Genomic DNA, 25460 nt, shown 5'->3' with positions numbered 1-25460 from the left:
CTACCTCATCCACCTGATTCGGTGGCCTATAGCAGACACCAACCACAACATCACTGCTGTTGTTTGCTCCTTTAAACTTAACCCATAGACTCTCAACAGGTTTATCTCCCTTTTTATACTGGAGTTCAGAGCAATCGTAGTGCTCTCTTACATATAGTGCAACTCCTCCTCCTTTTCTCCCCTGCCTGTTCTTCCTGAACAGTCTATACCCTTCCATGGCAGTGCTCCAGTCATGCGAGTCATCCCACCAAGTCTCTGTTATCCCAATTAAATCATATTTCTTGGTCTGGGCCAGGGCCTCCAGTTCTTCCTGTTTGTTGCCCAGGCTTCTCGCATTAGTGTACAAACACCTCAGGTAACCAGTTGATCGTCCTATCTTCTCCATTCGAATCAGGGGTCCTCCTTTCTTGCTCCTTCCTCTCTGCATTTCATCCCGGTATCTGACTTTCCAACTCCCCTCAGGGTTTTGATCACCGTCCCCCGACGAACCTAATTTAAATCCCTCCTCACTAGGTTTGCAAGCCTGCCCGTGAAGATGCTCCTTCCTCTCTTGGTTAGGTGGATCCCATCTTTTCCTAACAATCCTTGTGCCCAGAACAGAGTCCCATGGTTGAAGAAACCAAAGCCCTCTCTGCGACACCACCTGCGCAACCACACATTTATGTCCTCAATTCGACCATCCCTGCCCAGTCCTTTCCCTTCAACAGGGAGGATGGACGAGAACACCACTTGCGCTCCGAGTTCTTGGATCCGAGATTCATTGTTTATTTCTCTTTGTGCAGGTTCTCTCTTTGGCTCTTATGTCCAGGCTGGATGAGTGACGCAAAGCAAAGTGAAGCTCTGCTCTTTCTCCTGGCAGGGAGCTTGTGTGCCAACCACAAGGACATCAGCGGCTCCTTGAGATGTCACTGCTCAATCACACCTACTCCCACCCCACCACATTCATCCTGCTGGGCATCCCAGGGCTGGAAGCTGCACATGTCTGGATCTCCATCCCCTTCTGCGCTATTTACATCATCACCCTGCTAGGAAACTGCACCATCCTATTCATCGTCAAAACAGAGCCCCGTCTGCATCAGCCCATGTACTACTTGCTGTGCGTGCTCTCTGCCGTTGACCTGGGCCTCTCCACAGCCACCGTGCCCCGCATGCTGGGCATCTTCTGGTTCAACCTCAGAGAGATCAGGCTGGAGGGCTGCCTCACCCAGATGTTCTTCATCCACACATTCACGGGCATGGAGTCGGCCATTCTCCTGGCCATGGCCTTTGACCGATATGTGGCCATTTGCAACCCTCTCCGATACACTGTCATTTTAGCGCAGAAAAGAATCACCCTGATTGGCTTGGGGATTGTCCTGAGGCCCGGAGTCCTTGTCCTCCCCATGGTATTCCTGGTTGGCCGGTTGCCTTTCTGTAGCATCCGTGTCCTGGCCCATTCCTACTGCGAGCACATGGGACTGGCCAAGCTGGCTTGTGCAGACATTAGGGCCAATGGAGAATATGACTTGTTTTTAGTTTCCCTCTTAGTGCTGGATGTGATTCTGATCTTCTTGTCCTATGTTCGTATTCTCCAGGCTGTCTTCCTGCTCCCCTCCAAAGACGCACGCCTCAAGGCTCTGAGCACCTGCAGCTCCCACGTGGGGGTGATGTTCGTGTTTTACTCCCCGGTGCTTTTCTCGTACCTCACCCACCGGTTTGGCCAGCAGATCCCCCGTTCTGCCCACATTCTGGTGGCCAGTTTCCACATCCTCCTGCCCCCCATGCTGAACCCCATCATTTACGGAGTGAGGGCGAAGGAGATCCGCGAGAGGGTGCTGAGAATAGTTCCCAGAGAAAGGGCTACTTGCCCCTGTTTCTGCTGATCAGGGCCATCTCTAACAGAGCTTCTCACATCCCAAAGCAATGGCTACCAGAGGTCCTCTGAACCTGGACTGTGTAGTGATGCTCTGGGCCTTGAGGTAATGACACTTCTCCAGGCCCTTGGCCATTTCTATTCTGGGTCACTTAACAAAACCCAGATTGGTAGGGAAGCTCTGTGAGGACCATAAAACCAGTGTGGCCAGCTACAAGAGAGAGACGAGTCAATTTCTGACCAGTAGCCTGTGGAGAGTGATCTCAGAACATTGGGGATAGGACTAAAGTTCATCACTCCAAAGCACGCTAAGGAGAACACAAGTAAAGCCTTTGTGTCCATCTGCGGGGTGGGAGAAGGTGCAGAATGCATTCCAGGGGGACAGGACAAGCTCTGAGGGGAAAAAGGCACCTTCCCTGCACCTATTTCAGCCACAGCAATGAGTAACTAGCCCAGCTGTTCCCTCCGCAGATGACGCTGAGAATTTGACTCCAGATGGTGTGGCACATTTTCACAGATTTCTTTTGTGAAGCATGCCCGGCCTTATACAAAGTTGGTGCCATCTACATCTTCGGCATGATGTTGTGCATGAGTGGAATAGCAGAAGTGCCCACTTGGGTGGGCCTCAGTTTCAGATGAGGGAGCAGGACAGGAGGGATGGGAGGTAAACCCTAAATCTGCTCCCTGGCTGAGTGCCAGATGGAGCATGGTAAGTGCCCAGTGGAGAAGGGTAAGTCTATTTGAGCTCCTGCTTTGCTGGGTTTAATATTTAGTGAGAGTTGCATGGTGGGTTTTCTTTGAACACGTCCATTGACTAGTGAAGGTGAGGTGGGGTGGCAGTGATGCTCCTTCTCTGCTTTATCAACATCCTGTATGAATTGAGCACTCCATAAATGGAGGCAGCATTCTAGGAGTGGCCAGTGCCTGACTTACACGTAATGTTACTTCCCCACTCCTAATGGAGATACCCCTGTGTATTACTCCACAGCCACCCCAATCTGCTTCCTTGCTCCCGAGGATACCGTCCCTTGCCCTAAAAGCCTGCCCTGTTTGCTTTGCGCCTAAATGTCTCTTGTTCTATGTATCCATATTAAAACACACATTATTTTCTTCTCGATTGATGCGTTGTCTGCAAACTTTATCAGCAAGGATATGATATCTCATTCCAGGTCATTGATAAATGTTTCTGTATCGTCTTGCCCTAGTCAGAAGCCTGACAATTGTAAGTTTATTCTTCCCCTCCCTCAATGTGGTGAGGAGAAAGTGCCAGCCCCTGTTCATAAGTACGTTTCCAATTGCATTTTGAATCATGCACTGTTTTAGGTAGAACACACACACAGCAGATATATTAAGCACAGAAGGATAGATTGTAAGTGATTATAAGTAATATGCAGTAGAGTAGTGAAGAGATAAAGAAACTCAGAATTGGAGTTCTGTAAGTTACATGGGATTTGAATAAAACAGTATTTCACCCTGATTACTCCACCAGTCCTCCATAGACACCCTGAGACTTCTCCATTCCAGCCTGGGAACACCTCCGCTATCGAAGACCTTTCCATGTATTCAGGTGTTCTTTTGTCAAAGGAGTGAGGACAAGTGACGATGTCATTTCTTCCTTTGAATTCTCATTCCAACACAAATTCTCATTCCAACAAAAGCCCCCCACTAGTTATTGGAAGAGTCTAAGCATGGGATGCAGTCCAGTGTCACATGAGCCAATCCCTCTTTCCATGCGACTCAATAGGACCGTTAATCGTATTCTGGCTAGAACATTCACAGGAAAGCCCGTCCGGTGGATTTACGTTTCTTCCATTGCCCACTCTGTTCATTGATGGGCCATCAGCTTATGCTAGTTTTTTGGCAGAGAATGTATTAATTAGATGTCAGGAGCTCTGTATCTAATTCCTATTTAAAATAATTGAAATTAAATAAACATTAGAGACACCCAGCAATATTAGTATGTTCTGACATCCTGTGGCAAGCCACTCACAGACACTGTTTAGGAATAACATTTTCATGGGCAATCCTGTGAGTCCTACTTGGACCCATGCCTCAGTTTGTCATGGTCAGGAAAGAGAATATTGGCTCTCTCACCGTCCAGCCAGTGATTCAGGAAAGAGGCCAAGATGGCTCCACATTGAGATCCGTCTGATTTCCAGAGCACCAGGAGAAAAAATGTATGTCCCTTTATCAGTAAAGAGATTTAGTAGCTTGTCCTGGAATCTGTTTGGTCCTCACTCCGTAGATGAAGGGGTGCAGGATGGGGGTGCCAGGATGCGCATATTGGCAATGAGAATATAGAAATATGGGGGCACATTATGGCCAAACCGGTGTGTGAGGAAGGAGAAGCAGCAGGGATGTAAGAGATTAAAATGACATTGAGGTGGGAGCCGCATTACTGGGTGTAGGATGCAGTAATAAAAAACACTTCCAGATCAGTCACAGAGAGTGCTACCAAGAGGCCATAGTAACTACTGATGTGGATGTCCGTGCAGGCCAGCGGCACCATTGGCCATGTGCTCGCAGTAGGAGTGGGGGATGATGTTGGTTTTGAAATATGGCCAGCAATGGATGGGGCAGTACGAGTATGATGCTGCGCGCTGCCATGGCTCCCTCCTACTTCTTCTTGTGCCCCCCAGCATTGGAATTGCCCCTTCTGAGCTGGTCCCTGGGCATTTGTCTCCCTGACAGGCGGTGCACATGCCTGCCTCTCTGTGGAGACCCTGTCCTCTGCGGCAGGGCAGGAACTGGGCTCCCTGCTGCCGAGAGACCAAGACTCACTCTCATCCCCTCAACATTTCTTGGCACCCTCCCCTTTCCCTCCAGGTTCCCCACACAGTGGGCCTTCCTGCAGCATGTGGGCACATGAACAGCCTGGAACCGGGGCCGTCAACTGTGCAGAAGGATGCCAGTTACCACCTGAGCTGAGACAGGCCAGTGTCCTGACACTGAGCCCAGCGTTGACAACATTGTTCTGGGGTGGGGAACCCAGCCATGGTGCTGTGGTGGAGGAAGGTTCCATCCAGAACCTTCCAGAAGCCGGTGTCTGGGCCGGCTCTGGGGCTGGCTGGCGTCATCATGGCCAGAATCCCTCCCACCATCCCACTTGCAAGGCCCACGGGTGTCGGTGCCAACGTTTGACGGCCTCAAGCCGGGTGCTAAGTGCTGGGGCCAGGGTCTGACACGTCCCGGCCTGCAGGCTCCTCGCGTCTCTGCGGCACGTCACACAGCAGCACAGAACGCAGAGTGGTGAACAGAATGGCCATTGGCTGGCCCCAGCGCTGCTGGCCCCACTGAGCCTCATCCCAGAGCTCAGGAGTTCTCATCTCTCTTTGGGAAGGGTCTTCATTGCTGTTTACTCCTCTCACTGGATAATTAGCTCAGAAGCACCAGACTGTTTGCATCCAGATGCTGCTTCTCCCCCAGGGGCTGAGCAAACCCCCCTGGGATGGCAGAGCTGTTATTAAATGTGCCCAGCCCTGTGCCGGCTCTCGGCGCCGGACGCTGCTGCAGACGCTGGGCTGAGAGAGGTGGGGACGCGGCTGCCTGAGGGGGTTCCAGGGAAGACACGTCCCTCTCAGCACTCACAGGTACCAGCTCTGGCTGAGGGGCTCCCCTGCCCCACAGACCCAGGGCAGTGTGGGTGTGAGCGGAGAGAGTCGATCTGGGGCCCTTTGTGCTGTGCAGAACACCTGGCAACCAAGTTTGTTTTATCAAGTGCATCTTTCTGATTTGTTAATAAAATCACCTGTTTAAGGAGATGATTTGATTCTTGTGTCCTGGGTAGAAACAGGATGTCTCTTTGCGTGTGTGTGTGTGTGTGTGTGTGTGTGTGTGTATCTGCATGTGTGTGTATCTGCATGTGTGTGTATCTGCATGCCTAAGTCTAAGAGGTCAGCTACCAGAGCCTGCAGTCTGTTCTCTCTTTGTTTTTCAAGTTCTCTTATGGTACCCATGTGGCTGAAGTCCAAGTGCTTCTTCTTGAGTTCAGGAAGAAAGGGGTTTTCTTTTGCTTCACTTGGTGGTGGCAGCTACCTCTCCGTTCCCCCCAAAACAGTTGGTGAATCTGTGACTCCAGGGAGTTTTTACAGCAGAGCCTCTAGAAGGAAGGTATTTAAGGCCTCTTGCAGGCCCCACCTTGTGCCCTTGGAGTGCCAGAGTGGGGAACAGCCCTGACACCTACAGTAAAGACTTTTGTGTAATTAAAGGCTCATTATCGCAGGGCGCGCTCTTTGCTTCAGGGTTTAAATGACATTTGTTTTGCGCCAAGCTAGCTCTAGTGTCCTCCATGGGTCCATGCTATTCACCATGTAGAGAACGGGGTAAAGAGTCAGGCGACAAATTTTGCAGATGATAAAGACTTCTCGTGCTAGCGAATTCCCAGGCAGACTGCGATGAGCTAGAAAATGATCTCTCAGAGCTAGGTGACTGGGCCACAGAATGGCAGATGAAATGTGTTGATAAATGTAAATTAATGCACATTGGAAACCATAATCCCCACTAGGCAAACCCAATGTTGGGGTCTCATTTAGCTCAAGAGACAGATCTTGGCGTCATTGTGGAGTTCTCTGAACACATCCACTCAGTGGGCAGCGGCCGTCCAAAAATCAAGCAGGGGGTGGTGACTCATGAAAAGAGGGAGAGAAACCAAGGAAGAAAACAGAATGTCCGTGCACAACTGCACAGGACACCCCCAGCTTGAATACTGCATGTAGATACGGTTGTCCCATTGAAAAAGAAAGGGAAAAAAAGTATCTTGGCACTGGAAAAGGTTCAGAAAAGGGCAACAAAACTGATGAAGGGTTTGGAACAGCTGCCACATGAGGAGAGATGAATAGGACTGGGACTTGTCAGCCTGGCAAAGAGACAGCGAAGGGGGCAGATGGTAGACGATCTATAAAATCATCACTGATCCAGCAAAACTAAGTAAGAACGTGATTGACTCTTTCCCATAACACTAGAACCACGTGAATGAATAGGCAGTGGATTAAAAACAAACCACGGGAAACAAATGCATGGGACTTCTGGCTAGAGGATGCTGAGCTGTCACAGGAGAGGATGCTGCACTAGACGGATCTTTGGTCTGAGCCCATATGGCCCCTCTTATGTTTGCATGTAGGAGGATTTTGGAGACATTACAACGCTATTGCCCGTCACTTAACAGATGTTGCGTGTTGTGCACTATGTAGTTTGCATTTGTACACGTTGTATCTCTAGCCCAGCTTTAGCTTAATTTTAGACACACAAAATAGACATTTAGAGACTCTTTAGGGCTTGGACTTTTTAAACTGGAGCTTTATACTTTTTATTTTATGCTTTGATAATGTACCAAACCATTGTGTTCCATGTGTTTGTACAGCCCCCTTCGCTTTACCTCGCATTGCTTGGAGTTGTTTTAATATTAAATGAGATTACAACTTCGGCCCAGCACCAATGTCATCCCCAATGTATTTTTTACCACTTGTCCGTGGTCGAGTTTGCTTGTTTCATTGTTAGTACCTGGCCTGTAAGAGAGGGGAGGCGTGTGGATTGCATGTTGGATGTTGCGCACTTTGGTTTATTTGTGCTTTACTGAACCACTATGGTTTCCAATAGTTGGGGCTTTAATTACTTTTTTCTTTTAGATGGGCTGCAGCTCATATCAATGAAAACATGTGTCATTAACATTTCTAAGCAGCTTAATTTTATTGTTGTGGGGTTTCCCATTATGCTATATTTATATAATTCCACAGCCATTGACTTAGGTGAGTTGACATGAATATTAACCCATGTTTGTTTATGATTTACATTTAGGGAGGCTACATTTAATTTTAAACTTTGGAAGGTAAGTTTCAAGTTCTGACATTGAGATTATTTTTTATTAAAACTAAATTTAAACATTAATAGACCTTGTGAGTATGTACAAATATTTCATTGTTTTCTAATTTTTGGTTTAAAAATTTACTTGCATGAACCATTTTTCACTTTTTACTTGAGCAGAGACTTTTTTAATGTGTACGGCCCACAACACATGTGTCTACCGAGCAAGGAATGCAGAGCACAGCAAGGAGATGCAGCAAGCCGGTTCCAAACATTACGCTTTCACACTTTTGAGACCACTGTAACTTGAGACCCTTGCTCCTTGTTCTGCCGTCCATCACCACTGAGAACAGCCCCTCTCCATCCTCTTAGGAACCTCCCTTCAGGTAGCTGAAGGCTGCTCTCAAATCCCCCCTCACTCTTCTCTTCTGCAGACTAAACATGCCCAAATCCCTCAGCCTCTCCTCATAGGTCATGTGCTCCAGCCTCCGAATCATTTTGGTTGCCCTCTGCTGGACCCTCTCCAATGCGTCCACATCCTTTCTGTAGTGGGGGCCCCAGAACTGGACACAATACTCCAGATGTGGCCTCCCCAGAGCCGAATAAAGGGGAATAATCACTTCTCTAGATCTGCTGGTAGTGCTCATACTAATGTACCCCAATATGCCATTAGCGTTCTTGGCTACAAGAGACACTGTTAACTCCTATCCAGCTTCTCATCCATTGTAATCCCCTGGGCTTTTTCTTAGCCAGTTGGTCCCCAGCCTGTACCAATGCTTGGGATTCTTCCGTCCCAAGTTCAGGACTCTACACTTGTCCTTGTTGAACCTCATTAGATGTCTTTTGGCCCAATCCTCTAATCTGTCATCTGCCAACTTGCTGAGGATGCAACCCATCCCCTCATCCAGGTCATTAATAAAGTTGTTGAACAAAATTGTCCCTAGAACCGATCCTTGATGCACTCCACTTGAAACTGACTGCCAGCCTGACATTGAGCCGTTGATCACTACCTGTTCGGTCTGACAATCTAGCCAGCTTCCTATCCATCTTACAGTCCATTTATCCAATCCATACTTCCTTAACTTGCTGGCACGAATATTGTGGGAGACCATATCAAAAGCTTTGTTGAAGTCAAGGTATATCACATCCACTGACTTTCCCATGTCCACAGAGCCAATTACCTCATCATAAAAGCTGATCACTTTGGTCAGGCATGACTTGCCCTTGGTGAATCCACGTTGACTATTCCTGATCACTTTTCTCTCTTCCAAGTGCTTTAAAATGGATTCCTTGAGGATCCCCTCTATGATTTTTCAAGGCTGACAGGTCTGTGGTTCCCTGGATTATCCTTCTTCCCTCTTTAAGAGATTGGAAAAAGGTACTACGTTTGCCTTTTTCCAGTCCTCCAGGACCTTTCCTGATCTCCACAAGTTTTTAAACATAATATCCACAAGGCTCTGCAATGACATTTGCCAACTCCCTCAGTACACTCGGACGCATTAAATCCGGGTCTATGGATTTTCGTATGTCTGGCTTTTCTAAATAGTTCTTAATACAAAGCTGATGCAGGATGATTTTTGGTGCAATCATGCAAGGCTATTTTCCTTGTAAGATAAACCAAAAAAAATAAAAGGACATTATTGAATTTCTAGGTCATAAATGTAATCATAAATGAATTTCTAGGTCATAAATGTAATGTGTGAACCCACTTTTTTTCTTGTCAAGTTACATTATAGTTGGTAAAATTTTATTCATACTGGAAAAGCGTTTGACCCAAGTCGATGTCAGAAAGACATTACTTTTTGAATTTTGAATAAATTACTGTTCTTACTTGCATGCTATTTTACAGAGTTTTTCACTTTTCTAATCGTGTTGGTTAGCTTAAACTTGATCATTTACCGTTCACTGGTAAGAGTTTTGTCCCGTGGGTAATCGACAGCGTGTTCTGGGCAGTTCACAAGACAAGACTTTATCATGTCATAGGCCTTGTCAAGAGAATGTGCCAAGGCTGGTTATCCATAAACCAGTTGATCACTACTCTGGACAACTAAAACCATTGTTAGCCACTTTCAATTTGACCAGGTTTTTTCAGCACTTTACATGGCGCTTGCATAATTGTTTGGGGTTCTTTTTAACTCTTTTTGACAATTCCGGCTGGCAGGGGATTTGCAGTTGTCGCTGGATACAAACTTTTATTTACTGTTTTACAAAATCTGTCTCTAAACTAACCAGTCCCAGTTGCTTCAGTCTGTCTGCACATGGGCAGCCTCTCCCATTCTCACTGCTTATCTGGGGAATCCCTTTTCGACCTGCTCTTCCCTTTCTGGAGACTGAGGGTATGTCTAGACTGCATCCCTCTGTTGGCAGAGAGATGCAGATTAGGCAGATCAACATTGCTAATGAAGCGGGGATTAAATATCCCTCGCTTCATTTGCATAAAAATGGCTGCCACGTTTTGCCAACTCAGCATTTTGTCAGCGAAAAGCGGCAGTCTAGAGGGGGATCTGTCGAGAAAGAAAGCCTTTTTCCACAGATCCCTTATGCCTCCAGCAGGAGGTTTGCAAATACACGTGCCCAGATGTGTCTTTGTTTTGTTAATAAAATCACTTTTTTAAGACTATGATCAGGCTCCTGTGTCCCACCCCCTTGAAAATAAGGAGGTTCTGAGCATCCCCGCCTGAGACTGAAGTTCTCTGTTAAGAAATGACAGTGTGTTCCCAGGGGATTTCCCCATTGGAAGAAGTTTCTAAGTATTTTTTCCTTGGCTTTCAAAGGCTGTGGGGTTTTTTTTTTTTCCATTTGGGTGATGGCAACGTACCACAGGGAGTCTGTGAACTTGAAAAGTTTTTTAACAAAAGCCGTCAGTGACACGGTATTTTAAGGTCTCTTGTCAGTCCCCCTCTTTTATACTCAAAGTCCCAGAGTGGGGAACAAGGAGGGTAAACCAGTACCCAGACTTGTGTTTCCTGCTAGTGCCTATTGAGGTTTCCCACAGCAGGTCATGCAGAAATTCGTGTTGCATGAAGTGCTGTAAATTCTGGAATTGGGATTAGTAGCGTTGATTTTTCATAATTCATTTCTCCAATAAAAATACAATTTTTTAACAAGTGCAGAGCAACAAATTTGCTTCATCCATGAGAACAGCCTCCAGTAGAGCGTGTCGTGTCTCATATTCACATTGTCTCTCCTTTCAGGTGTCTGTCCTGTGACCATCTTCCTAGGGCCTGGGCACCTAAGGAAGTCAGGGGAAAGTACGGTACAATAAGACACCGCTCTGCCTTGGAGTTGGAGAACATCTCCCCTATGCCATGTCACATTCCAATACAACTGTCTTCACCAACCCCTCCTCCTTCATCCTGCTGGGCCTTCCTGGACTGGAAAAGGCCCATATTTGGATCTCCATCCCCTTCTGTGCCGTGTACATCATCGCCCTCTTGGGGAACTTCACCATCCTGTTCATTGTGAAGATGGAGCCGAGCCTCCATAAGCCCATGTACTATTTCCTCTGTATGCTGGCCATCAGCGACCTGGTCCTGTCTACGTCTATCCTGCCCAAAATGCTGGCGATCTTTATTTTCAATTCTCTGGAGATTGATTTCAATTCCTGCTTCATCCAGATGTTCTTCACTTATGGCATCTATGTGACGCAGTCTGGGATCTTCGTGGCCATGGCTTTTGATCGGTACATGGCCATCTGCCATCCCCTGAGATATTCCGCCATCATGACCAACCCTGTTTTGGCCAATAGTTCCCTAGCCGCCATTCTGCGCGGTATCATACTTATCCTGCCCATGGTCCTTGTGGCGAGGCAGTGGCCATATTGCAGAACCAACGTAATCCCCTCTGTGCAGTGTGGGCACATGAACGTGGTGAATCTGGCTTGTGGTGACACCCGCATCAGTAGTCACTATGGCCTGTTTTTGTTAAGCTGTCTGAATGGCGTGGATGTGTTTTTTATCGCTGTGTCCTATGGCCAGATCCTCAGGGCCATCTTTCACCTCCCCACAAAGGACGCCCGGCTCAAGACTTTCAGTACCTGCGGCTCCCACCTCTGTGCCATCGCACTCTTTTATGTCCCGAGTCTGCTCTCGTCCCTCATATTCCGTTATGTCCAGAATGTGCCTCGATATGTCAATGTTCTCATGACCATTCTGCATTTCCTGCTGCCCCCCATGCTAAACCCCTTCATCTATGGGTTGAGAACCAAACAGATCCGGGACCGGCTGCTCGGGATAGTTCCACAGAAAGGCTCCTAATGTTTGCTCCTGGAGCTCCATCTTTTCCAGCGAGCTCTGTGTGGGGCCAGCTGCTGACGAGACTCTTCCCTGAGTCAGCTCTTGGCCAGTCACAGAGACATTAAACCCTGTTGCTGCCCTCACTGCTCTGTGTCAGGGTGAGACCCTGGGGATGGGTCTGGGCACAGCTCTCGGACACATCGGGCCAGCACCTTGCTCATTGCAGGTGACTGGACACAGGCAGTCCTGCCAGCTATCCTGCCTCTCCCTTACGGCCCTGCCCCTTCCCTGCCCATTGCCCTAGGGCCACCATTGCTGACTCCTGCCCTCCCTCATCATACTCAGAGGGAAGGGAAGACACAGCGGTAGGGCCAACAGGACAGACAGGAGCCATGCAGGACTCTGGGAAGCCATAGAGAAGCAGCTGAGGGTTGGGAGCATTTTGTGAGGCAGGTGGCTGAGGCTGCGCATCTTATGGCTGGTGGGTCCCACAAAGTGAGGAGACCTTGGTGTGACTCATTTCTTTCACATTCAATTCCCTCTTCCTCTCCCCAGCTGAGACCTGCAGGTCTCTAATGTGAGGTGGGTGGTTCTGGAGCGTTATGCCCTGAGTCAGGCCTCAGGGGCAGGGCAAACGATCATTGTGGAAGGCAGGAGCACAACAGCCAAGTGAGGCAGGAGGATGAGTCTCCGGGTAAGCTGCGATGACAGGATGCTGAGCAGAGTCCGGCTGCCTTTGCTAGCTCTCATGGAGGGAGATCAATGGAAGAACCCCCCATGATCTGGCTGATCACACACGTACATGGCACCTTTCCTAGGACCCCAGAGCCCCCAGTGGCCCACGGCTGGATCACATGCTCAGCACGGCATTTTGGTCACTGAATCTAGACAACCTTTAGCCAGGCTTCTGGGCAGCGTTATCCCCTGCCATGGATAGACTGAGAGACACAGAGATAAATGATTCACCCAGGGACACTGAATGAGCCAGCAGCAGGAATCAGGAGTCCTGACCCCACATCCGTATTGCTCTGGCCAGGAACTGACGCTGCTTCTCCTGGAGTTACTAGCTAGAGTGAGAATATTGCTGTGCCATGACCTGACCGGAGCGTATGGGCCAGCCAATGTTTAGGTTCCTCTCCCAGCTCAGGCTATGGCATGAGAGAGAATCCAGAGAGGTGTAGCTTGGAATCACAAACAAAGCTCAGTAGACACTGTGACTGTGTCTAGACTGGCAATTTTTTCCGCATAATCATCTGATTTTGCAGAAAAATTTGCCAGCTATCTACACTGGCCACTTGAATTTCCGCAAGAACACTGATGAGCTCATGTAAGATCGTCAGTGTTCTTGCGGAAATACTATGCTGCTCCCATTCGGGCAAAAGTCTTTTTCTGAAAGACTTTTGCGCAAAAGGGCCAGTGTAGACAGCACAGTACTGTTTTCCGCAAAAAAGCTCCGATCGCGAAAACGGCGATCGGGACTTTTTTGTGGAAAACCGCGTCTAGATTGGCCACGGATGCTTTTCTACAAAAAGTGCTTTTGCAGAAAAGCATCCTGCCAATCTAGACGTGCTTTTCCGAAAATGCTTTTAACGGAAAACTTAAAAGCATTTCCGGAAGATCATGCCAGTGTAGACGTAGCCAAGGGGAAAAGAACATACCACCGTGCTAGCATTCCTCCTGGGACCATTTCTGAGCTAGGTCCACCTACCTCTGAGGAGCTGGTGTGAGGAGACAGAGAATTTCCCGGGCTTCATTTGCAACTCCGTACGACTACTTTACCCTCCCGAGTTTGAACCAGGGGGGTAGTGTAGACATACCCTAAGAGATTAATATGAGATTGAGGTGGGAGCCGCAATACTGGGTGTAGTATTAAAAAAACACGTAATAGAATTAAAAAAACAGTAATAAAAAACACGTACAGACCAGTCACAAAGGGTACGTCTACACTACAGCGCTAATTCGAACTAACTTATTTCGAATTAGTTAATTCGAACTAAGCTAATTCGAACTAATGCATCTAGAACTAAAAACTAGTTCGAATTAGCGTTAGGACCTTCTGGTGCACTTTCTGGACTTGCTGCTGCAAGCCTGCCACCAATGGCTCGAGGCTGCCTGGCACCACCTGGTGCACGTCAGACCCCTGCCTCTCCACCTGGCCGCCCTGGGGGCTGTGGAGGAGCCGCGGCAGCGCCCCGGCACCGGCGTGCCCCGCCGCATCTGGCGTCTGGACACCAGCAGCGACTGGTGGGACCGCATCGTCCTGGAGCGCTGGGAAGACCGACAGTGGACCCAGAACTTCAGGATGAGGAGGGACACCTTCCTGGAGCTCTGCGAGTGACTCGCCCCTGCCCTGCGCAGAAGGGACACTCGCATGAGGCCCGCCATCCCCCTCCAGAAGCGGGTGGCCATCGCCTTCTGGAAGCTCTCCACGCCGGACAGCTACCAATCCGTCGGGAACCAGTTCGGCGTGGGGAGATCCACTGTTGCAGTGGTGCTCATGCAGGTATGGCACTCATCGGCCACTGCGCCGGGAGGGAGGGGGGCTGCGAGGAGGGGATGGGCCGCCCCAGGGACAAAGGGGGGCGGGAGGAGGCAAAAGCGCCCCGTACCGGAGGGGTCGGTCTGTCCCGGCCATACTACACGCCGCCAGGGGGGTTGCTTCCGGGAGTGGGGTGTGGGGCACTGCCAGGGCACGAATGCTCCCAGCCACCCAGGAGCCCCACTGATTGGCGCTTTGCTGCGTCTCTCTCCGCAGGTGGTCAAGGCCATCAACCGGGTGCTGCTCCGCAGGGTGGTCCGCCTCGCCGACCCAGACGCCATCATCCGGGGCTTCGGCGCCCTCGGCTTCCCCAACTGCGGGGGGGCCATCGACGGGACGCACATCCCCATCCGTGCCCCGGAACACCAGGTGTCCCGGTACGTCAACCACAAGGGGTACTTCTCCATCCTTCTGCAGGCCGTGTGTGACCACCGGGGCCAGTTCACGGACATTAATGTGGGCTGGTCCGGCAAAGCACACGACGCCTGGGTGTACCGCAACTCCTCTGTGTGCCAGCGGCTGCAGGACAGGACCTTCTTCCCCGACCGCCACATCAGGGTCGGGGACGTGGACATGCCCGTGTGCCTGGTGGGGGATGCCACCTACCCACTGCAGCCCTGGCTCATGAAGCCCTACACGGGGCACCTCAATCCCTCCCACCAGGCCTTCAATGCCAGGCTGACCGGGGCCCGCATCGTGGTGGAGGGGGCCTTCGGATGACTGAAAGCCTGATTTAGATGCCTCCTCACCCGTCTGGACCTGGCCGAGCACAACATCCCTCCCATGGTGGCAGCATATTGTGTGCTCCACAATTTATGTGAGCGAAAGGGGGAGGCTTTCCTGCCAGCCTGGATGGCTGAGGCTGACCGCATGGCTGGACACTACGGTCAGCCCCGCACCGCCGCCATCCGGGAAGCCCAGCGGGGGGCCGTCCAGATCCGGGAAGCCCTGCGGGAGAGCTTCCTGGTGGAGGAGGAGGAGGACTGACCGACCTCTCCCTGCATGCCCCACTGGGGCCTTCTTCCACCCAACCCCCCTTCCCCTTTCCCCTCCCAACCTACTGTCAAATAAAGACACCTGTTTTTCAAACAAAAATGTCTTTTTATTTAACATAAGTGGGGTGGGCGGAGGGAGGAAGAAGGGTGGGAGAGGGGAGGGGGAAACCTGGGACGAGGGAGCAGGAAGGGGAGGGAAGGGAGGAAGGGAAAGGAAAGCTCAGGGGTGGGAGTCCGGCTGCCTCTCCCGTCTCGCCACACTGTGGGTCCGGGGGCGTTGGTGGGGAATGGTTGTGGAGGGTGGGGCAGGAGGGACGGGGGGTGCGGAGGAAGCAGGAGCGGGAGCAGGAGGAATTGGGAAGCGGTCGAGCAGGCTCTGGAGGTGGCCTCGCAGGGCATGGCCCTGCTCCTCCAGGGCCTCCAAACTCCTCCGGCGCAACCTCAGGTCCTCCTGGTCCCTTCCAGTCCTATGATTCTATGACTCTATGGTACTCACAGGTGGACGCCTCCCCAGCCTCAGACGACACAGGCGTGCGGCTCTGTGGGGTGCCCCGGGGGTCCTGGGTCCTGGGCAGGCTGCCGGCATGCTTCTGGCTCTCGGAGCCCTCCTCCTCCTCCTCCTCCTCCTCAGTCTCTTGCAGTGGTCCCTCTGCCCCAGGTTCTATCACATCCCGGGGGGTAGGGATGGCCTGAGCCCCCAGGAGGCGGGCCAGGGCGTGGAAGTGGGGGCAGGCCTCCAGGTCGGCCCCTGGCAGGCAGACCCGGGAGTAGGACTGCCTCAGGTCCTTGATTTTGCAGCTCACCTGCTCCCGGCTGCGCTGGTGGCCCCTGGCGGCCAGGCTGGCAGCCATGCGTCCGTAGACGGCCGCGTTCCGGTGTCTAGTGCGGAGATCGTGGACATTGGAGGCTTCCCCCCAAACCTCGATGAGGTCCACGATCTCCACACTAGACCACGCAGGTGCCCGCCTCTTGCGGCCCCGGGCAGGGTCCTGGGAGCCTCCAGGCTGGTCCCAGGAAGAGGGGGAGGGCTGGGTGGCATCGGGTGGCTGGCTCATGGGTGTCAGGTGCAGGGTGTGTTGGCACGGGTGCTGGCAGCCTTGCAACTGACACAAACTGTGTAGCCAGCCCGTGCCCATTTAAGGGGTCCGGAGCCGGGAGGGGGGCAATAGAGTTTCCCTGGTGTTGGCCAGAGTGGCAACCAGGGCAAGGTGGGGAGGGCTAGCCTCCCACTAGTTCGAATTAAGGGTCTACACAGCTCTTAATTCGAACTAGCTAGTTCGAACTAGGCTTAATCATCGTAAAATGAGGTTTTCCTAGTTCGAACTAAGCGCTCCGTTAGTTCGAATTAAGTTCAAACTAACGGAGCGCTAGTGTAGTGGCTATGAATGTTAGTTTGAACTAACGTCCGTTAGTTTGAACTAACTTTGTAGTGTAGACATACCCAAAGAGTGCTACCAAGAGGCATAGTAACTACTGATGTGGATGTCCGTGCAGGCCAGCGGCACCATTGGCCATGTGCTCGCAGTAGGAGTGGGGGATGATGTTGGTTTTGAAATATGGCCAGCAATGGATGGGGCAGTACGAGTATGATGCTGCGCGCTGCCATGGCTCCCTCCCACTTCTTCTTGTGCCCCCCAGCATTGGATTTGCCCCTTCTGAGCTGGTCCCTGGGCATTTGTCTCCCTGAAAGGCGGTGCACACGCCTGCCTCTCTGTGGAGACCCTGTCCTCTGCGGCAGGGCAGGAGCTGGGCTCCACCTCTCCCGTCCCTAGAAACATGTGGCATCGCCCTGCTGCCGAGAGACCAAGACTCACTCCCATCCCCTCAGCACTTCCTGGCACCCTCCCCTTTCCCTCCGGGTTCCCCACACAGTGGGCCTTCCCACACCAGTGGGCAAATGAACAGCCTGGAACCGGGGCCGTCGACTGTGCAGAAGGATGCCAGTTACCACCTGAGCTGAGACAGGCCGGTGTCCTGACACCGAGCCCAGCGTTGACATTGTTCTGGGGTGGGGAACCCAGCCATGGTGCTGTGGTGGAGGGAGGTTCCATCCAGAACCTTCCGGAAGCCGGTGTCCGGGCCGGCTCTGGGGCTGGCTGGCGTCGTCATGGCCAGAATCCCTCCCGCCATCCCACTTGCAAGGCCCACGGGTGTCGGTGCCAACGTTTGACGGCCTCAAGCCGGGTGCTAAGTGCTGGGGCCAGGGTCTGACACGTCCCGGCCTGCAGGCTCCTCGCGTCTCTGCGGCACGTCACACAGCAGCGCAGAACGCAGAGCGGTGAACAGAACGGCCATTGGCTGGCCCCAGCACTGCTGGCCCCACTGAGCCTCATCCCAGAGCTCAGGAGTTCTCCTCTCTCTTTGGGAAGGGTCTTCATTGCTGTTTACTCCTCTCACTGGATAATTAGCTCAGAAGCACCAGACTGTTTGCATCCAGATGCTGCTTCTCCCCCAGGGGCTGAGCAAACCCCCCTGGGATGGCAGAGCTGTTATTAAATGTGCCCAGCCCTATGCCGGCTCTTGGCGCCGGATGCTGCTGCAGACGCTGGGCTGAGAGAGGTGGGGACGCGGCTGCCTGAGGGGATTCCAGGGAAGACACGTCCCTCTCAGCACTCACAGGTACCAGCTCTGGCTGAGGGGCTCCCCTGCCCCACAGCCCCAGGGCAGTGTGGGTGTGAGCGGAGAGAGTCGATCTGGGGCCCTTTGTGCTGTGCAGAACACCCGGCAACCAAGTTTGTTTTATCAAGTGCATCTTTCTGATTTGGTAATAAAATCACCTGTTTAAGGAGATGATTTGATTCTTGTGTCCTGGGTAGAAACAGGACGTCTCTTTGCGTGTCTGTGTGTGTGTGTCTGTGCGTGTGTGTGTCTGTGTGTGTGTGTGTGTCTGTGCATGTGTGTGTGTCTGCATGCCTAAGTCTAAGAGGTCAGCTACCAGAGACTGCAGTTTGTTTTTCAAGTTCTCTTATGGTACCCCTGTGGCTGAAGTCCAAGTGCTTCTTCTTGAGTTCAGGAAGAAAGGGGTTTTCTTTTGCTTCACTTGGTGGTGGCAGCTACCTCTCCGTTCCCCCCAAAACAGTTGGTGACTCTGTGATTCCAGGGAGTTTTTGCAGCAGAGCCTCTAGAAGGAAGGTATTTAAGGCCTCTTGCAGGCCTCACCTTGTGCCCTTGGAGTGCCAGAGTGGGGAACAGCCCTGACACCTACAGTAAAGACTTTTGTGTAATTAGAGGCTCATTATCGCAGGGCGCGCTCTTTGCTTCAGGGTTTAAATGACATTGGTTTTGCACCAAGCTAGCTCTAGTGTCCTCCATGGGTCCATGCTATTCACCATGTAGGGAACGGGGTAGAGAGTCAGGCGACAAATTTTGCAGATGATAAAGACTTGTCGTGCTAGCGAATTCCCAGGCAGACTGCGATGAGCTAGAAAATGATCTCTCAGAACTAGGTGACTGGGCCACAGAATGGCAGATGAAATGTGTTGATAAATGTAAATTAATGCACATTGGAAACCATAATCCCCACTAGGCAAACCCAATGTTGGGGTCTCATTTAGCTCAAGAGACAGATCTTGGCGTCATTGTGGAGTTCTCTGAACACATCCACTCAGTGGGCAGCGGCCGTCCAAAAATCAAACAGGGGGTGGTGACTCATGAAAAGAGGGAGAGAAACCAAGGAAGAAAACAGAATGTCCGTGCACAACTCCACAGGACACCCCCAGCTTGAATACTGCATGTAGATACGGTTGTCCCATTGAAAAAGAAAGGGAAAAAAAGTATCTTGGTACTGGAAAAGGTTCAGAAAAGGGCAACAAAACTGATGAAGGGTTTGGAACAGCTGCCACATGAGGAGAGATGAATAGGACTGGGACTTGTCAGCCTGGCAAAGAGACAGCAAAGGGGGCAGATGGTAGACGATCTATAAAATCATCACTGATCCAGCAAAACTAAGTAAGAACGTGATTGACTCTTTCCCATAACACTAGAACCACGTGAATGAATAGGCAGTGGATTAAAAACAAACCACGGGAAACAAATGCATGGGACTTCTGGCTAGAGGATGCTGAGCTGTCACAAGAGAGGATGCTGCACTAGACGGATCTTTGGTCTGAGCCCATATGGCCCCTCTTACGTTGGCATGTAGGAGGATTTCGGAGCCATTACAAGGCTATTGCCCGTCACTTAACAGATGTTGCGTGTTGTGCACTATGTAGTTTGCATTTGTACACGTTGTATCTCTAGCCCAGCTTTAGCTTAATTTTAGACACACAAAATAGACATTTAGAGACTCTTTAGGGCTTGGACTTTTTAAACTGGAGCTTTATACTTTTTATTTTATGCTTTGATAATGTACCAAACCATTGTGTTCCATGTGTTTGTACAGCCCCCTTCGCTTTACCTCGCATTGCTTGGAGTTGTTTTAATATTAAATGAGATTACAACTTCGGCCCAGCACCAATGTCATCCCCAATGTATTTTTTACCACTTGTCCGTGGTCGAGTTTGCTTGTTTCATTGTTAGTACCTGGCCTGTAAGAGAGGGGAGGCGTGTGGATTGCATGTTGGATGTTGTGCACTTAGGTTTATTTGTGCTTTACTGAACCACTTTGGTTTCCAATAGTTGGGGCTTTATTTACTTTTTTCTTTTAGATGGGCTGCGGCTCATATCAATGAAAACATGTGTCATTAACATTTCTAAGCAGCTTAATTTTGTTGTTGTGGGGTTTCCCATTATGCTATATTTATATAATTCCACAGTCATTGACTTAGGTGAGTTGACATGAATATTAACCCATGTTTGTTTATGATTTACATTTAGGGAGGCTACATTGAATTTTAAACTTTGGAAGGTAAGTTTCAAGTTCTGACATTGAGATTATTTTTTATTAAAACTAAATTTAAACATTAATAGACCTTGTGAGTATGTACAAATATATCATTGTTTTCTAATTTTTGGTTTAAAAATTTACTTGCATGAACCATTTTTCACTTTTTACTTGAGCAGAGACTTTTTTAATGTGTACTGCCCACAACACATGTGTCTACCAAGCAAGGAATGCAGAGCACAGCAAGGAGATGCAGCAAGCCGGTTCCAAACATTACGCTTTCACACTTTTGAGACCACTGTAACATGAGACCCTTGCTCTTTGTTCTGCCGTCCATCACCACTGTGAACAGCCCCTCTCGATCCTCTTTGGATCCTCCTTTCAGGTAGCTGAAGGCTGCTCTCAAATCCCCCCTCACTCTTCTCTTCTGCAGACTAAACAAACCCAAATCCCTCAGCCCCTCCTCATAGGTCATGTGCTCCAGCCTCCGAATCATTTTGGTTGCCCTCTGCTGGACCCTCTCCAATGCGTCCACGTCCTTTCTATAGTGGGGGCCCCAGAACTGGACGCAATACTCCAGATGTGGCCTCCCCAGAGCCGAATAAAGGGGAATAATCACTTCTCTAGATCTGCTGGTAGTGCTCATACTAATGCACCCCAATATGCCATTAGCGTTCTTGGCTACAAGGGCACACTGTTAACTCCTATCCAGCTTCTCATTCATTGTAATCCCCAGGGCTTTTTCTTAGCCAGTTGGTCCCCAGCCTGTATCAATGCTTGGGATTCTTCCGTCCCAAGTTCAGGACTCTACACTTGTCCTTGTTGAACCTCATTAGATGTCTTTTGGCACAATCCTCTAATCTGTCATCTGCCAACTTGCTGAGGTTGCAACCCATCCCCTCATCCAGGTCATTAATAAAGTTGTTGAACAAAATTGTCCCTAGAACCGATCCTTGAAGCACTCCACTTGAAACTGACTGCCAGCCTGACATTGAGCCGTTGATCTCTACCTGTTCGATCTTACAATCTAGCCAGCTTCCTATCCATCTTACAGTCCATTTATCCAATCCATACTTCCTTAACTTGCTGGTATGAATATTGTGGGAGACCGTATCAAAAGCTTTGTTGAAGTCAAGGTATATTACATCCACTGACTTTCCCATGTCCACAGAGCCAGTTACCTCATCATAAAAGCTGATCACTTTGGTCAGGCATGACTTGCCCTTGGTGAATCCTCGTTGACTATTCCTGATCACTTTTCTCTCTTCCAAGTGCTTCAAAATGGATTCCTTGAGGATCCCCTCTATGATTTTTCAAGGCTGACAGGTCTGTGGTTCCCTGGATTATCCTTCTTCCCTTTTTTAAGGGATTGGAAAAAGGTACTACGTTTGCCTTTTTCCAGTCATCCAGGACCTTTCCTGATCTCCACAAGTTTTTAAACATAATATCCACAAGGCTCTGCAATGACATTTGCCAACTCCCTCAGTACACTCGGATGCATTAAATCCGGGTCCATGGATTTTCGTATGTCTGGCTTTTCTAAATAGTTCTTAATACAAAGCTGATGCAGGATGATTTTTGGTGCAAGCATGCAAGGCTATTTTCCTTGTAAGATAAACCAAAAAAAATAAAAGGACATTATTGAATTTCTAGGTCATAAATGTAATCGTGATGTGTGAACCCACTTTTTTTCTTGTCAAGTTACATTATAGTTGGTAAAATTGTATTCATAATGGAAAACTGTTTGACCCAAGTCGATATCAGAACATAGTTTTGATATTCATTTTAAAGACATTACTTTTTGAATTTTGAATAAATTACTGTTCTTACTTGTGTAACCCTTCTGCCAAGCCGAGTAAATAGCAGCAGCAAGGGCCGGGTTCAGTATCTAGGGGTCTCCTCCCAACGAGCCGGTAATACAACACGGGCTCGAGCCCCCACCCAGTGACCTGGGAAATCTTACATACACCTCTGGGTGCCTCAAAAGAGGCAATTCTTCCCCTCTCGCAAGCACAGAGCCTCAGTAGAGTAGCAAACCTTTAATAACATGAGGTAACCCAATGAGCAACGGCCCTCCCCCCAGCCACAAATCTCCCCAATGAGCAACGGCCCTCCCCCCAGCCACAAATCTCCCCAACGTCCCAAAAGTCCAACACCCCAAGAGTCTCAGCCCTGGGTCAGTGCCATCCCAGGGTTCAAAAGTCCACCCGGCAGGGTTTCACCATTCCAACCTGGAGGGGTGGGGATCAATGCACCTTACGTGGCCCGGCGGTGGCTCCGCCTCTCCGTGCCGCCACCGTCAACGCGAGTCACTCCGCCACACTCCACTTGTCGTCAGGTAAGCCGCCTCCACTGTCCGGCTCCGCAAAGCCACCAACCGCCTCGGTCCACGCTCCGGGCTGCCAGCTGGTTGCTCCTGCCGCTGCTCCACCAGCTGCCGCTCCTACCAGCCGCAGGCCACCGCCAGCTGCATCTACTGTCCGCCTGTGCTTGCTGGTTGCCCCTTGCAAACTGCTTTGCTAGCAGCACAGCGCCAGGCTCCCCTCAGCAACAGTGATTTCAGCTCTCGTCCACAGCTCAGCAACAGTGATTTCAGCTCTCGTGCACAGCACACAGTGATTTCAGCTCATAACAGTGAAGCCGTAGCGCTGGCCCACAGCAAAGTTACCTCTACAGCTCAGAACTAGACTCGTAATGGAATCTAAATTAACTCTGATATTCCACAGTGGAGAGAGGAGGGAGTGCAATCAGTGTTGTTTAGGCCCTCAGACAGGGCCCCGCCCCACCCCCAGGTACCAAGACCTGTCCCCAACCTCTCTCAATTTGACTGGGTTTGGAACCCATGCCCCTTGTCTAGCGAGTGCTACTTAGTTTATGGCGAATCCCTCTGTCATAAACAGTTCCACCATTCCATTGTCCTTGATTCGCATAATCAGGGTAACAGCACTTTTATCCCCTCTGCCTCAATAACAGAGAGACTGGGGCTCCCACAGTGGCCAAAGTGACGATTTGGGCTGCTGTGGCACATACTGGACAGGGTGGGTGTGTCTATGCAAATTGGGCTCAGCCCCTGAAGTCTCTTTGCACCACTTGCCACAGTTCGCCACTAGATGTCAGGATAGAGTTTACCCTGACCCTGCTTACACTTGCATGCTATTTTACAGAGTTTTTCACTTTTCTAATAGCATTGGTTAGCTTAAACTTGATCATTTAACGTTCACTGGTAAGAGTTTTGTCCCATGGGTAATTGACAACGTGTTCTGGGCAGTTCACAAGACAAGACTTTATCATGTCATAGGCCTTGTCAAGAGAATGTGCCAAGGCTGGTTACCCATAAACCAGTTGATCACTACTCTGGACAACTAAAACCATTGTTAGCCACTTTCAATTTGACCAGGTTTTTGCAGCACTTTACATGGCGCTTGCATAATTGTTTTGGGTTCTTTATAACTCTTTTTGACAATTCCGGCTGGCAGGGGATTTGCAGTTGTCGTTGGATACTAACTTTTATTTACTGTTTTACAAAATCTGTCTCTAAACTAACCAGTCCCAGTTGCTTCAGTCTGTCTGCACATGGGCAGCCTCTCCCATTCTCACTGCTTATCTGGGGAATCCCTTTTCGACCTGCTCTTCCCTTTCTGGAGACTGAGGGTATGTCTAGACTGCATCCCTCTGTTGGCAGAGAGATGCAGATTAGGCAGATCAACATTGCTAATGAAGCGGGGATTAAATATCCCTCACTTCATTTGCATAAAAATGGCTGCCGTGTTTTGCCGACTCAGCATTTTGTCGGCAAAAAGCAGCAGTCTAGAGGGGGATCTGTCGAGAAAGAAAGCCTTTTTCGACAGATCCCTTATGCCTCCAGCAAGGAGGTTTGCAAATACACGTGCCCAGATGTGTCTTTGTTTTGTTAATAAAATCACTTTTTTAAGACTATGATCAGGCTCCTGTGTCCCACCCCCTCGAAAATAAGGAGGTTCTGAGCATCCCTGCCTGAGACTGAAGTTCTCTGTTAAGAAATGACAGTGTGTTTCCAGGGGATTTCCCCATTGGAAGAAGTTTCTAAGTATTTTTTCCCTGGCTTTCAAAGGCTGTGGGGTTTTTTTTTTTCCATTTGGGTGATGGCAATGTACCACAGGGAGTCTGTGAACTTGAAAAGTTTTTTAACAAAAGCCGTCAGTGACACGGTATTTTAAGGTCTCTTGTCAGTCCCCCTCTTCTATTCTCAAAGTCCCAGAGTGGGGAACAAGGAGGGTAAACCAGTACCCAGACTTGTGTTTCCTGCTAGTGCCTATTGAGGTTTCCCGCAACAGGACATGCAGAAATTCGTGTTGCATGAAGTGCTGTAAATTCTGGAATTGGTATTAGTAGGGTCGATTTTTCATAATTCATTTCTCGAATAAAAATACCAATTTTCAACAAGTGAAGATCAACAAATTTGCTTCACCCGTGAGAATAACCTCCAGTAGAGCGTATTGTGTCTCATATTCACATTTTCTCTCCTTGCAGGCATCTGAACTGTGACCCTCTCTCTAGGGTCTAGGAACCAAGGTAGTCAGGAAAAGGCACAGTATAATCAGACACATCTCTACCTTCGACTTGGAGCACGTATCCCCTACGCCATGTCATATTCCAACACAACTGTCTTCAACAATCCCTCCTCCTTCATCCTGCTGGGCATTCCTGGCCTGGAAAGGGCCCATATTTGGTTCTTCATCCCCTCCTGCGCCATGTACACCATAGCCCTTATGGGGAACACCACCATCCTGTTCATTGTGAAGATGGAGCCGAGCCTCCATGAGCCCATGTACTATTTCCTCTGCATGCTGGCTTTCACCGAGCTGGTCCTGTCTACATCTGTCCTCCCCAAAATGCTGGCGATCTTAATTTTCAATTCAGGGGAGATTGATTTCAATTCCTGCTTCATCCAGATGTTCTTCATTCATAGCGTCTATATGATGCAGTCTGGGATCTTCGTGGCCATGGCTTTTGATCGGTACGTGGCCATCTGCCATCCTCTGAGATATTCGACCATCATGACAAACCCTGTTTTGGCCAATAGCGCTCTGGCCGCCATTCTGCGCGGTATCATACTAATCCTGCCCATGGTCTTTGTGGCGAGGCAGTGGCCATATTGCAGAACCAACATTGTCCCCTCCGTGCAGTGTGGGCACATGAACGTGGTGAATCTGGCTTGTGGTGACACCCGCATCAGTAG

At 49.9% G+C, this 25460-nt stretch overlaps 1 protein-coding gene and 1 long non-coding RNA gene across 2 annotated transcripts in view; one reads left to right on the top strand and one right to left on the bottom strand.

Annotated features, from left to right (window-relative positions):
• The window catches only part of LOC142827788 (uncharacterized), a 58834-nt gene that overhangs the window by 10106 nt on the left and 23268 nt on the right, over nt 1–25460 (bottom strand). The window lies entirely within an intron of this gene.
• LOC102463599 (olfactory receptor 52E8-like) lies at nt 903–1862 on the top strand. Its single transcript, XM_006112544.2, has one exon. It carries the CDS (start codon nt 903–905, stop codon nt 1860–1862), a length of 960 nt encoding a protein of 319 aa, XP_006112606.2.

This window comes from Pelodiscus sinensis, chromosome 1, assembly GCF_049634645.1.
Source record: "Pelodiscus sinensis isolate JC-2024 chromosome 1, ASM4963464v1, whole genome shotgun sequence".
Taxonomy (NCBI): domain Eukaryota; kingdom Metazoa; phylum Chordata; order Testudines; family Trionychidae; genus Pelodiscus; species Pelodiscus sinensis.
The sequence above is the reverse complement of the archived record's forward strand: the minus strand, read 5'-3'. Positions and strand labels throughout refer to the sequence as shown.